The sequence below is a fragment of the Stegodyphus dumicola genome, chromosome 6 (assembly GCF_044657685.1).
Source record: "Stegodyphus dumicola isolate Sdum_Otavi_A_Nest chromosome 6, ASM4465768v1".
Lineage (NCBI taxonomy): Eukaryota > Metazoa > Arthropoda > Arachnida > Araneae > Eresidae > Stegodyphus > Stegodyphus dumicola.
Window position 1 is genome coordinate 71,676,753 of NC_140773.1, and position 14,717 is coordinate 71,691,469.

The 14,717-nt window shown below is 32.6% G+C and overlaps 1 protein-coding gene across 2 annotated transcripts in view; it reads left to right on the plus strand.

Annotated features, from left to right (window-relative positions):
* The window catches only part of LOC118196556 (calcium-activated chloride channel regulator 1-like), a 120,759-nt gene that overhangs the window by 96,966 nt on the left and 9,076 nt on the right, over positions 1 to 14,717 (plus strand). For both annotated transcript variants that reach the window (XM_035368018.2, XM_035368019.2), the window contains exons 11-13: positions 1,566 to 1,698; positions 4,087 to 4,212; positions 9,951 to 10,169. In XM_035368018.2, coding sequence (XP_035223909.2) covers positions 1,566 to 1,698; positions 4,087 to 4,212; positions 9,951 to 10,169 — 478 coding nt within the window. The remainder of the gene's footprint in view (positions 1 to 1,565; positions 1,699 to 4,086; positions 4,213 to 9,950; positions 10,170 to 14,717) is intronic.

Genomic DNA, 14,717 nt, shown 5'->3' on the forward strand with positions numbered 1-14,717 from the left:
GAGAGAGTAGCCTAAAAAGGCGGACGCGTGCAGCCAGAATATCTGGTGTCTCTCTCACTAAGGCAGTAGAACTTCGCGGTTAAATACCGCTCTTCCTCATTAGCATTCAGACGCGATTCTAAAACTACGTTCTGGCAGGAAGTGGTAAGTTGAAATTAAGAAGCGATAGGAAAGGAAGTTTAACTCAAAATTTAACTGTTAATAAAATTAACATAATCCTTACAACCTTACAATCGGGCATAAATTCCGTACAATTCTTTTCCACCAGTCACAGAAATATCTGGAATGATTCTAGGAAACGCAAGATTCTATGTTATTGATTAATATTTAACTATTGATTATTGATTAATATTGAACTATTAATAGAATACTATTGATTAATAGTATATACTCCGACTGCGATGTATTTATTCCAACGTTTTTTCCAATCTTCGAAATATGTTTAAAGTTGTTTTTGTGAAATCCCTTCAGGACTGGCAACGAATTTTCTGTTATTGCTTCAATCGAATTAAAAACGTGATCACAAAGCCGTAATTTCAATTGTAGAAATAAAAGAAGAATTACGCAGAGCCACATCAGATAAGTATGGAGCTTATTCAGCCGTATTTGTTGAAATTGTGACACAAGTTCGTGAACAGCAAAAGCACTGTGAACAGTTGCATTATAATATTTCAAAATAGGTATGTTTCCTTCGCCACAATTCGGACCGTTTTCCACAAATTTTTTCGCACAAACGCCACAAACACACATATGACTTTTCTTGTTAAAAGATTTGCCAGTCAGCAAAATGGACAGTCGAAGAAAACAGTAAACATTATTTTAATTTCTATAATTTAACAATATATGTTATTATAACTCAAGAGGGCAGCCCTATTGATGGATATGTTTGTTTAGAAGTATAGCGAGGGTTTCCAGTTTGGTAAAATCAGGAATTGTAAATGAAAGATAATAACGATGGAACCATAATTTCTGAAAATCTTACTCCTATTGTTAATGGTGATATTTTATATCAATATGGAAATTAGTATCATAAGTATTTATGTGCATTACATTTAATTATAAGTAATGATTATGTAAAAGTTTTATTTTGTAATATTCTGTGATAACAAGAGCCTTCCCTGAAGAATTATGATTGTGTGAACTCTCAAACAAAGACTTTTGGACTGAAATGCTGAAAAATTCAATAGGTCTCTAAAAAAATAAAAATGTATTTAAAAAAATTATATTTATAAATTATCCTTTACAGGATCAAAATTTTATGATTTATGTTTTTTTTTTTTTTTTTTTTTTTTTTTTTTTTCATTTGCTAGTGCTTTAACGCTTTTTCTTTAAGAAGGCTTCTTTATCGCTACGCCTTTTTCGTCTTGAAGGGCGGGGGATATGTAAGAAAAATAAAGAATATGTAAAAGATTAATTTAGCAACTTAAATTTCCCTTCTCTATTCTAAAAGTAGTAACACCACTCTCTTGTTATTATATAATTTATAATTTAACAGACGAGAATAATTTATGAATAACATTGTATTTTTAAGGGGAAAATTAAGGAAATATTTTCTTTCTTTCCAGATGCCGGTGATTATTTATGCCCAAATCAATTATGGAGGGCAGCCTGTTCAAAATGCTATGGTAAAGGCTAAGGTGACTGGACCGAATGGAAATGGAGAATGGAATTTAGATCTCCTTGATGATGGACTAGGAGGTAAACGATTTTTTCCTTTATTACCGCTTGTAAGTTATTTTAAATGTTCATGCAAAATGTGTGCTTTGCTTTAAAATTTAGTTCCTGTCTCAGCTTATGCACTTTATTGTTTCTACAAAAAAGAAAGTTTTCTTCACTTTATTCATTATCATCTAAGATATTTAACGAAATTCTTACTTAGAAAAGGAATTATTTACACACATTTATTTATAACCAGTTCAGATATATTCATTAATAAATTGCTGTTATTATAAATATATATTTTCATTAATTTCTTTATAAATTTCTCTATTGTTTATTTTCCGGTGGTAAAAATTTCGGGAACCACTGACTTAAAATATTCACGCAACAACAAAATCATTTCAGAGAATCTATGACTGACCTAACATTTTAAGATCTGGAGCCATTTTTTGGAATGCTTCTGAAATGAGAGTTGGTTCACTCAGGTGGATTAGAATGAAGGAAAAAGATGAAGTTTTTGAATAATATTAACTACTAACAAATCAAGGCAGATTTTCAGCCTATCTGGAAAGATTCAATATTCAGGATTCTGTTTTGTGAACTTTCTGTGAAGTTATAGGTGACTGCCGATATTTTTTACAGGGTTGTCAGCTGGCCAACAGAACTATATCAAGGCCCCGTTTAGCAGACGAGAATAATTTATTTTTGTGTTATGCAGTCTAATTCGCTGGGAAACTTATGAAGGTTACCAATAGAAACAAACCGCTAATAGGGCATTAAGAGCTAATTTCCTTTTATGCTGTGTTGTCTTAAATGTGTTTTTCCTTCTTTTTTTTTTTTATACTTAACCCCCCCCCCTTTTTAGTCAAGTTAGTGTCGCTGGCTGCCCTTGTTTGTCGTTTTTCTTATTGGGACTGACGCTTTAGTTCATAGGCCTGGTTTTGCTGGTTTTTCTCTGCTTGTATATTTACCTATAAGATTGCCTAAAACAGATATTGTACAACTGCAATCTGAGAAATATAATAAAGTTGGCGTTCTATGTGCAATTTGAAAAATTTTGTTTGCAATATTGTGACTAGTAGTGTAGAATTTTGATTTCAAAACCTTTCTTATTAATTTGTATAACTACTCCTACATATGTTATGTTATGTAACATTAAGTACGTTATGTTTTATTTATACGTTACGTAAGAAAATTTACTAATCATCGTAGTTTTTTCTAAAATCTTTTGCTGAAGCGAAAATCCGTGATCTGAAAGAATTTAGTTTATCTGAGTGAGCATAGCTCTTTTGAAAAACTGTCATCGCTTTTATTCTCACTTAAGCATTCTAAGCTAGCCCTCGAGCATGAAAACTTTATTCATTTTCTCCCTACTAAGCAAATAATTCATTTTGAGTTTAGGATTTCTTTATTTTGAGAACACCCAATATCTGAATTTAAGTAATGTACTATAACTTTTCGGATTTTAATATGAATAAACTCTTTGAGATGATATAACTCATTAGTTACGTTTTGCCAAAAATTACATAGAAATGTAAACTAAGTAATAAAGATTTTCTGAAATTAATCCTTTGATTGGAGGCATCACTCCTCCAATCAAAGGATTAATGCTTTCTTTTTATTTCCATTTCCTTCAACCTAAACAGTTTTTAGCTTGACTTCAGCTGTGACAAATTTTAGAAATAATAAATATGAGGAAATACAAAATATACAATTGTACTCAATTCATTATGCTTCATGTAAAGTTTATTTTTTGGGAGTGAACGTCGGTCAAACATCGATTCTAAAAGATGTAGTGTGAAAATAGTATTATGAAGCTCGGACGATCAGCCAACACACTGGCTCTGAAACGCAGATCGACATGGCTTTAGAGCTACGTAAGCATTTTTCCCTCGGAAATACAAAGTACGATTTCTACACAGTAGATATTGATTCAACCAAAAGTAAGGACACGTACTCCCCCTCAAGATCATGGACTCTACAAGTACTAACCTCACTGCGAGATGGCGCCATCAAATAATACTACTCTGGAGCGAAAACTGGATCCGCACATATTAATGTATTCTTCACATTTCATAAAGTAATTTTTATCTTCTTATGCTTCGAAATGTACTGTTAATCTACAAAGTATAAACGAGAAATACTGCCATCATACTGCAAAATTTAGTCATATATAATCGGTACGTTTTGAGAGACACAATTAATACACTAACATGCGACATAACTTCTTTAACCCAGCAGTTACTGCCAGCCTTTATTTGTACTGTGTATTGTAGAACAAAATATAAAAATCAATTCAGAATGTGCAAAGCGAATACTTGTAAATTACAACATTTTGTAAATTGTAATTGAAATGATGTCATAACTGAACTGGCTCAAAATTTCTCTTCCTCCAAACATGATTAATGTTTTCAATATTTTTTCCAGATCCGGACATCACTGCAAATGATGGTATCTACAGCCGTTACTTCCTAAATTTTAATGACAAGGGTGAATATACAGTAGTAATTACAGCAAGCGACAACAATCTTCAAGCAAAAATAGGTCAAAATGGTAAGAAATTTTCTCTTCATACATGTATTCAATTTTCATTTAGAATCTTATGTAATGGCAAACAATGTTTTTCTACATCTCTAGTCTAAGCTAAATTTTGCAATGCATTTAGTTTAAGAATTTTATAATAGTATTGAACACTATTCATAGTTCAATTATTAACATTGTTGAGAAATTGCCTTGCTTTGACTCCAATTTACTTTTAACTGTAGATGCTCTAAGTTTATATATATGTAATAAATTCAGGAGCAGGAAGTTTTGATGGCATAGAACTGTTGAGCCATAATGACTAGGATATTGGAGGCGAAGACAGATTAAATCTTCAGTTTTATTTTCAGCAATATGTTGCGGCTACACACAAGTCGGCACATTAAATGTGCCTGTTCCAAAGGGCCTACATTTTTGATAACTTTGTAGCAAGAAAGCAGCAGCAGATAGACAGCAGTCTAGATAGGCCAAAGCGTGGAAAGCAAGTGCGTAATGTTCAGGATCAAATCTTAAGTCAAACTGAGTTAGTTTTGGTTCTCACAGCATTTTGATTGGATAGTTAATATTGCTGTAAAATTACTATTGGCTGGTTGAGTTTTAGTTCCATTTACATCATCATAATTACGTAAGAATCATATGACATAGAATAGTCTCGAAATGACGCAGTGCAGAGAGGAGTTACTATTTTTAAAATAGAGAAGAGAAATAATACGTTGCTAATTTAATCTTTTACATATTCTTTATTTTTCTTACATAAATATATATATATATATACAATTCTAGTCGATTAAATGTGCCAAAAAACTTATCATAATTGATCCGAAATCAATAACGCGAACAAGCAAACGCATATTCTTCTTTATGTATAGATTTCGTAAAACTTAGAAATTTTTGATTAACAGCCTCTACGATTTGGAAGCGAGCAGTAGCAACACTTTTTGAAATAAAGCATTTTTTTCTCCAACACGCGAGGCTATTGCCACTCGGAAAAATGTGTGCGAAAATGAGTGTTTTCAGAGTTTTTATATTTCGGCTGATTAAAGTCGTACGAAGATGGGAACAGTCAAAATAGCTTCCGACGAATTTTTGGGATCGGGAGTAATATATTTAATGTTTGGCAATGCTATTTTTATTTCATCGTAAAACTTCGAAAATTTGATGAACACACTCTAGGATTTGAAAACGAACAGCAGCAACACTTTTCGAAATAAAGCAGATTTTATCTTAAGTGTGCGAGACTGTTGCTACTCGGAAAAATGAGGGCGAAAATTAATCGTTTTCAGAGTTTTTAGTTAATATATCTTATTTTTATTTATTTATTTATATTTGGAAAAAAGGGGACGTCAACCTTTTCCAGGACCCAGAAAAGAATGGTAGAGAATTTATTGATGATAGCTATAGTAATGACTGAGTTAATCGTCAAAAAACACACAAACAAACATTCTTCTTTATATATATATATAAAGAGACAGAGAGAGAGAGCATTGATCGCAACATATATATATATATATTATATATCATAACAAGAGTTCCGCTGTACATGCAGGATTGCGGTAAGACTTGAAGGAGCAGAAAGTTTTGAAATAAAGCTTTCAAGGTCAAATAATAATGGAATGCAATTGAATAAGGTTATTCGGAGTATGGTTTCCTTTGACACAAAGTGATTTCATAAAGTTAACGATGCAATTTATGAGTCCCTGGAGCAGTTGGTTCCAATTCTGCAACAACGGTATGTTTAGATCCTGAAGGGTTATGGAAGGGGCAAAGTTGTTGCAGTTTCCTCCTAAGAGTATCCCTAACATGTTTAATAGGATTAAGGCTTGAGGTCTAGTTTTACAATCAACGGTTTATCACCCTGTAGAGACATTAGGTATATTTTTGGTAGCAGGAAAAATGAAAAATAGCAACCGCCTTCGCCGGGAATCGAACCACCGACCTCTGGAATACCGGCTCAGCTTGAAGACCATCCCACCCCGAAGGCCTGCTAGGAAAGTGGAAGAAATACCTTATAACCCTCAGGTTCCAGAAATTTATCCTCTAGAGTAAGTTAGTATAAGCGAGCAGTGCCGTCAATAAAATTGAACTGAGAGCCATTTATAACCTTGAAAAGGCAACGTAGGGCTCTAAAATCTCTTCCATGTACCTCGCAACAGTCTCAGGCCTTCTGCCAAAGACATGGAGTCTGTGCTCCCTGTCCAACACCAAACTTTCACTGCCATTAATTCTCTTTTTCGGATATTGGAGGATAGGTAATAGGTCCCTGGTTCTTTCTAGATGAAAGTACGTCGAGAATACCTGATTTGCCGGCGTATAAGATATTTATATCTTATAATTTTTATACACATTTTTGAAAGATAAAACTTTATTACTGATCATTATAATAAATTTACAGTATTTTAAATATAAAGTAATACTTTCTGCAAATACCCAGTCTATCTGAGAAAGAACACCTTTTAATCTTCTTCGTCAAAACCCAGACACTCATCTTCAGAGCTAAGTGAAGAGTCACTTGAAGGCTCTTCTAATCTCATAGCATCCGAATCCTCATACAGCAAATTATCCTCTGTACCCTGTTTCCATGTTCTTTAGCATACGCAATCACACGCAGCTTGTATGCTGTGTTAAGCAATGCCGACGTTGTTTTTGAGCCATAACTTGCCAACAAATTTAAGTTGAAGAGTAGAAATTTCACACTTAAAAGTCGTTCACAAAAAATGGAAAGTTTAAACGAACTCAGTTATGATCGTCGACGGCAGCGCATGCGCATTCACTGAACTCTACGTAACTGTAATATTCCCACACTCCCGCAAGGAAAGAAGAAAAAATCGCATATAATAGAAAATTGATTATCGACGTATTCTCCGGCAAATACGGTAACTGTTAGTGTAAATCGGGGCTCATGTTTTGAAGAGAACGATCCCCCGCTGATGCTCGGTCCAAAATTCTTTGCATCATAATAAGCGAGCTCTTTTGTGTGTAAAATTGAGCGCTATACTATAAGGAAATTTTCTTGCAAAGTACGAGATCTTAGAGCCTTATTTTGGCTTTTTCGGGGGCAATTTACTCTCAGCTCATTTTTATAAACGACAATGCTTGTCCACACAGAGCTAATCTGGTAAGAGACTATCTATAACAGATCATGCCCTCCTATTTTCTTCTTAGAGTAATCCTATAATTATGAAAATTTTCAATTACTTTTTCATCCCTATTCTTGGCGCGAAAAATCTAAAAACGATTTCTGCGGAATTCGAAGAGTAAAACAATTGCGTAATAAAACTAAGTGGCTAACCTCGTGGGTAATTATAATAAGATTTCTTAGACTATAGACCACTTTGAAGTCATTTTTTTTTTTCAACTTGGTGTTCCCAATTATAAAGCAATCTTTCGAAAAAGAATTTTTTAGAATTTGTGGTTTCTTCATTGATTAATATGAGTATTTCATCATTAAGATGAAGAATTGCTAAAAGAGATTTCTACGCTAGAAGGAAACATTTTCAGTCAAATCTGTAGAAAAAGCATTGTAAAGGGGAAAATATATAGAGAAAATTCTTCCTTTAATTCCGAAATATTATGAGACAGCTACACGAAAATACAACAGCGGGAATGCATAATGCTTTTTAAGTCTAGTATATCTCAAGAAATGGGCAAATCCCAGTTGTTTGAATCCCAATTGACCCAATCTAAGTTTAAATGCTTTCAGTAGAGGGTTTTAAAGAAAAACTTAACCTCATTTTCATAAATTCATTCCAACATCTCACTTACATTCAAGAAAGAAGTATTGATATTCAGAACTACAAGCCTTTTTTTTTTTTTAAATCAGTTCCAAGGCTTGAAGCAATTTCTTAACAAGCAAAGTTGGCTGGATGTCTGACTTTATAATTAAAAGCCTGCGAGTGCATCTTTCAAATGGGGGATGCCATTGTGAAGACTTTCAAACTCAAACAGGCTCGAATTGGCGTTACGCATGAACGGAAAGCCACAAAAACTTCAATACAACCAGCTCATGCGCAGGCATTCGAATCCGATCGAATTAGCAGTAATCAACAGTTTTATCCATTCTACCACCGATGGCAACCAAAAGTATAAATGGTGATTTTTTAAAAAATTTATATGCTCTAAGCGTAATTTTTTAACACTATAACTCTTCTGAATGCTTTTAGAATTATTAGGATCTTGTGAATTTTTCTTGGGCTTTACAGGCTTGCACTCCAAGTCGGAGAGAATATTTTAGCTATTTTCTTTTTTTGATAGAAGCCATAAGAAAAGATTATTATTTTAATAACTATTTTATTAGTTATAGAGATTATATTGCACAATTATTCAGTTACAAAAAATCTGATTTACCAAAAACATTGCACCTAATGATAAATATTTGAAACGGTTTATGCAATTCCGAAAGAAGTTCTTTCCGGGGGGGGATACTATTTCAGGTCATAGACTTCGTACTCTGGCAAAATAGAAAATATTGCCACTTAAAAAATTGTTTTTATTAAATAAAAATTGTTTCCTACAAGCGACTCAGCGAGATGAGTGTACAACTACGTCCTGAATGATTAATTAAATCTTTTCTCTATCAATTAAATGCAGAAGTTTCTGCGCTATGTTAATCTCTGCAATGAAATAATATAGCAATTTTTTCCTTTTCTGTTTGGCTTTGTTATTTCGAATAGCTTACGTTAAATAAAAGATTTTATAATATATACCTTTAACTTATGGGAGACCTATCGTAAGTGCTTAGTTTAAGTCAAATGTTAAATTGAAATCTGAGTGGCAAGATCAGATTGAAAACTCTTTTCAGTCTTATAATTTTTACATTTTTTAATTCTTTAAATATGTATATTTTTTTAAACTTTTTTAAATTTTAATGTTAAATCCCTTGGGGTGTTGGATCACTCCCTGAGCTGTGCAAGTTGGATTTTTTTAATTTTGTATTTATTCTCAATTCTGATTTGAAATAGTTTCTGTATATATAATATGCATTAGAAAAAAAGTTCCGTCCCCTTTTACTGAGAGAAGTCGTCCGTTCTACGACGTATGAGGGGTAATCCTATATATTTCTTTATATAATTAAAGTTTCTATGAGCGATATCGATCAAGGACTGACAAACTTAATATGCCTGAAGAAGAAATTCATTAAATGAGGAGGAAGATATTTTGGGAGCTCAGCGATAATTTTTAAGTGATAGTGTTAGTGTTCTCAGACTGTCGCGAAATTAATTTCATTATACATAATATGAATAAATATCAAACGTTTTCCTGTTCTTCCGTATTAGCTTCTACCCACCCGTATACACCGCTGATAGTACCAACCATGGCTCTGCTTTCCTGAAAGCGTTGCAACAACCCGAGACCTGCTCTTTCTCTTCTGGAAAAATACAACTTTTTATTCATTTTTTATGTTTCTCTTGTATTAATTTCTACTGCATTTTGCATCACACATTTATTATTCTACAGAGAAGTGAAGCAAATGCGATTTTTTCCTTTGCTGTTTGGCCATTTTTCCAGCCATGTCGTACTTTGCCAATCAAACAATAAAAGTATACATGGCGGAAGATGTATAGTGGAAATGTAACATTATCAACTGTATTTTTAGTGCTTATAAAGTAACGGCGAATACATACTTTCGTTGAGAATTTAAAATAACAAAATCGCAAACACGTATGATTCCCTTCAATACAGATTTCTTTAACTTCAGTGAGATTACCCAATGTATATTAATCTTAAGTACATGCGTATTTTTTAATTAACAGGACCCCAGCCTTGCTGTGGCAGCAAGGTAGTAAGTGAAACCGTTCCAATTGGTGCCTTCCAAGAGTTCATGAAGACAACTTTCTCGACCATCAGTGGGAAGCCAGAAGGTGGTTATAAACCATCTAGAATTCTCGATCTACATATAATTGCCTATGATATGCCGTCTAAAGTATCATTGCAGTGGACAGCACCTGGAGCAGAAGCGGATACCGGACAAGGTAATTAAGTTTGTATAAATCAGCTTTTATTGATTTCGATTACGGTTCCAAACATATTTAACATACTTTAACTATAAGGGCCCACCAGCGGCCGAGCGGTAAAGTCGCTGAACACTGGTAGTTCGGTCCGAGGTTCGAATCCCGCGAACGGGCTGGCTGCATGGGCGTTTTCGTGGTTTTCCCCATGTGTAACGTGTATACGAGCCAGTTTCCCTTAGAAAGTCCTCCACGAAGGCATCCCTCCTCTTAGGCAGATAGCCCTCGAGGCTTTGCCATAATCACACACACACACACACATACTTTAACTATAGTCCATAAAATCAAAACGTTTCATGTGACTCGAATTCCTTTCCTTAATTGTTTCTAAACTTATTTCCTAATTAAAACACTTTTAAATTCACAATTTAGCTAAATAATGTAAGTTGATTCAATTAAGCTATGCGATATTTGGAGAGAACCTATATATTGTGAATCAAGCTTAATTTAACTGTGTTTAATTAAACACTGCGACATCTTGATAGTGTAATAATTTTTAATTTTTCAAACGTAGTGAAATGTTTCAAGTATAAACAGGAATTTTATGCTCCGTTCCGTTCTTGTGAAAACTTTATCAGGAATTTCCATGTTCCGTTTTTGTAAAGAAGTATACAGGAATTTCAGTGCTTCTTTCTTGATAGTGAGGAATATAATATTATAGTGAGGAATATAATATTATAAAGAGTGAGAAAATAATACTTTTAGGAAGTTTCATGATTCATTCCTGCAGGGAGTTGAACTAGATCTTTAACATTCCATTCTTGTGGAGAGATTTAACAGGAATTTTCACGATCGTTCTTGTAAAGAGCTTAATAGGTATTTTCATGCTTCTCTACCTTAGAGAGATGCTCCTTTCTTGTAAATAGTTCAACAGGAATTTTAGAGCTCCATTCTATTAGAGCCAACGAAATTCCATACTTCATTCTGCATGAATACTTGCTATCTCATACTTTTTATAGGAATTTTTAATTCTTGTAAAATGTCTAGCAGGAATTTTAATTCTCCGTACTTGTAAAGAGTTAAACGGGAATCTTCCTTCTCCGTTCTTGTAAATAAATCAGCATGATAAAGATTTATTGAGCAAATACATATGTTTAGAGCAGTGCTAGTTTTGCTTTCTGTCTACATTTTTAGTTGCTATCATCATGAGTGTTTCGTAGTGAATCATCACTATACTTTTTATCGACAAAAGTTTCAGGTTTATTTTAAACTTAAAAATCAGTTTGCAAATGATTCCTTTGATGTACTATTTTGGATCAATCAAAAAAATTACGTCAGAGAAACTGTTAAGGAACTTGAAATAAGTGTTGGTAATATGGATAAATTAGTTAAAGATCATTTTAAATTTAGCAAGAAGAGAACCATTTGCTTTCCCTGTTTTTGATGCCCGAACACAAAAAAAAAAAAAAAAAAAAAAAAAAAAAAAAAAAAAAGAGAGAGAGAGATTAGTGCTTATCATAAAACTTCTGCAACATTATAAAAAGAATGGAGACAAGGTTTTGATTTCTATAGTATTCATGTTGAAACATACATGCACTGCTTCACATACTGTAAGGTATTTTTTCCTTCCTATCTGCATGCCTTCGTGGTGCAACGGTAGTATTCGAGAGATCCAGGTTCGAATCCCGGCGAGGGCATTGCTTATTTTTCACGTCTCGAACTTCAAAATAATAACCTAATTATTCTACAGTATAGTGACAAAGAATTTCGAGTCTGATAAGCAGTTTATTGACTCTATTAAAGAATGCATCGAAATGCAGTCAAAAACCTTTTATTCTTCTAGAATTCAGAAATTTCTCATGTGGTTTTCAGTGGCAGATGACTACGTCGAAGGATTTTATATGCAAGTCCTATTATTATATTCAATAAATAATGTTTAGCTCATAAATTCCTGTTTATATTTGTACATGAAATAAATATTCCAATACACACCACACCCACAAAAATCCTTACCCAGCCTTTATTTTCACTGCTGCTGATCATGGACGAATATTTTTAATCACAAAATGATTTAAATGACTTATATTCATATTTTGGCATTTTTAAGTTTAAGAAATCAATTTTGTAAAAATTATGAAATACGCTTTCTCGATCACTAAGAAATACTTTCTAGATTCCTGCGACACAAATAGACCAAGATATATTTCACTTTAAAACTGGAAATAATATTCAGAGGCCATACACAAACGGAAAAGCGAAATGTTTGTATTTGGTACGTAATTGAAAATAAAATATTAATTCAGGAAAAGGCTTCTGATGTTAATGTATTAAGTAGCGAGCACTTCTCTTCAGACTGTCATGAAACATATTAATTAAAATCCGTTTTTTTAAAAAGGAGATCTTGTTCATAGAGTCTTAGAGAATTCGTACTCTAGAATGCATAACTGCATTTTGACAAATTCGTACTCTAAAATGGACAAATATCCAACTCGTAACATTATTTGCATAAATTTGAAAAAAAAAAAAAAAAAAAAAAAAAAAAAAAAAAAAAAAAATTATTTCTAGTTTAATGAATATTTTCTGCGATTAGATCATGACTTGAAAGCAGTAAAACTTCATAAGAATATTAATAACATGTTTTCAGCGTTTGAAAACTTACACATTTCTTGCGCAAAAATTCTTTCGGGATTCCAGTTGTGACAAAATTATAAATTAAAGAACACATTAATAAATACCAAAATGGTATCCTGCGTTTGTGATATTGCTGTTGAATTGAATTTTATGGTTCAAGTGCGAAGAACATGATATTCAATAAATAAAGGTAACACACAAAACTTTAAAAAAACGCCCCTTTGGCCGTAATGTAAAATTTGAAAGCTTTCAGATTTGTTATTTTTAATTGATTTAATTGTTTGTTGAAATACTTTTTCCATGAATTTTAAAAAACTGGAAATTGAACCCACAACCATGGTAGGGGAATATACCATTTTGTAAAAGCAACGATTTGAGCATAATTCCTCGAAAACTGCTCACCTCTTATGTTTGAACCATTGTCGTATTCTTGGCCGCGTAAATTACTAATATCTAAACCATTTTCCTCTTTAAAAAGAATATTGTTCGTCCTCCACCGGTCGTATCTGTTGTGATACAAATGAAACTTTCTTCAATACTCATGTCTGTATTTTCTAAATTAAGATACCTCATACAAATTGATATGTGTGCTTGATGGCTGCCATCAGGGGTACAATCATGTAAAATAGAAAAATGCTTTGCCTGTTTGACCGTATTTAAAATAATTTGCTTTATATTATCCCCTACAAAGCTAATTGTTTTATTTTTAATTTTATCTCCAAGGTAATGAAGCATATTTTTTTTAGTTTGAATTTTATTAATATATACAGACAGGATAGGGTCAAATTTTTGTAATCATTTCTGCGCACTTTAAAAAATTATTATCTCTTTGCAATAAATTGTTAGTGAAAATACGGAAGACTAAGTTTTGTTTGGCTGACAGCTAAATGGCATAGCTAATTCTTTCAATAACATCGCGCCAATGCCTAGTCTCTCTCTTTTTTTTTTTTAAATAAAATTTGAAATTCCGAATTAACAGGTTTATTCTTTCGTAATCGTTCTAAGAAATCGTATTAACTCTTTCGTTGTTTGGCAAGATTCGACAAAAGTACATCTAAAAAAAATTACGTCCATTTTTGTCTTTTGGGAAACTGAAACTCGAAACCAGGTTTTGGTAATATCCAGGACCATTTTCTATTGAGGCTTGAACTTGGGATGGCAATATTGGACTTGGACATAATCCGGAATCCTCAGGCACAAGCAAATGTGTATCTACTGCAGAAATAGCAGATTTAAATAGTATTTCATCTGTTTTTTTTTTTTTTTTTTTTTTTTTTTTTCCCCGACCGTCTGCATTGAAGTTAAAGGTAATTCCCGAGTGAAAATACTTTCTAGCTATTTCTGATTATTATGCTCTTTTGGTAATTTCAATGGTAGCTGAGACATTGATGGACCTCTTTGGATTTTCGGAAAATTGAGTAATTTTAAAGTTCTAGTTTATTAAGTCTTCCTCTCACTTTCTTTTTCTCCATTACATTCTGATACTCAGATAGTTTGTTCTGTTTTTCTTCCGACATCTGGGGGAAATGAAAACAGAAAAAGTGGAAGCAAAACTAAAAGAAGAAAATAACTATTGCGTAAAGCACTTCTTAAAAAAACTTGGAAAGTTACTGTTTGAAATATTTTACCTTGCTTTTGAAAAAGTGAATATATCTTAAACCATTGGTTGGAAAATATATTAACTATTAGATCAATACCAAATAATTCAAGGAGGTGGTAGTACTCTTTTGTTTATTAAAGCAAATAAATCAAATTTGAAGTATGTATTTAAGACGTAATGAAATAACGATTTTTTTTTTTTTAATAGCTAAATATCGGAAACTGACCAATTTTTGATTTCAAAATGCTTTGTATATTACTACTTTACTTCAAATCTCAAATACATATATTTTAAATCAGTGGTATGCCGTAAATTTGTGAATCCTTTCTTTTCGAAAGTTA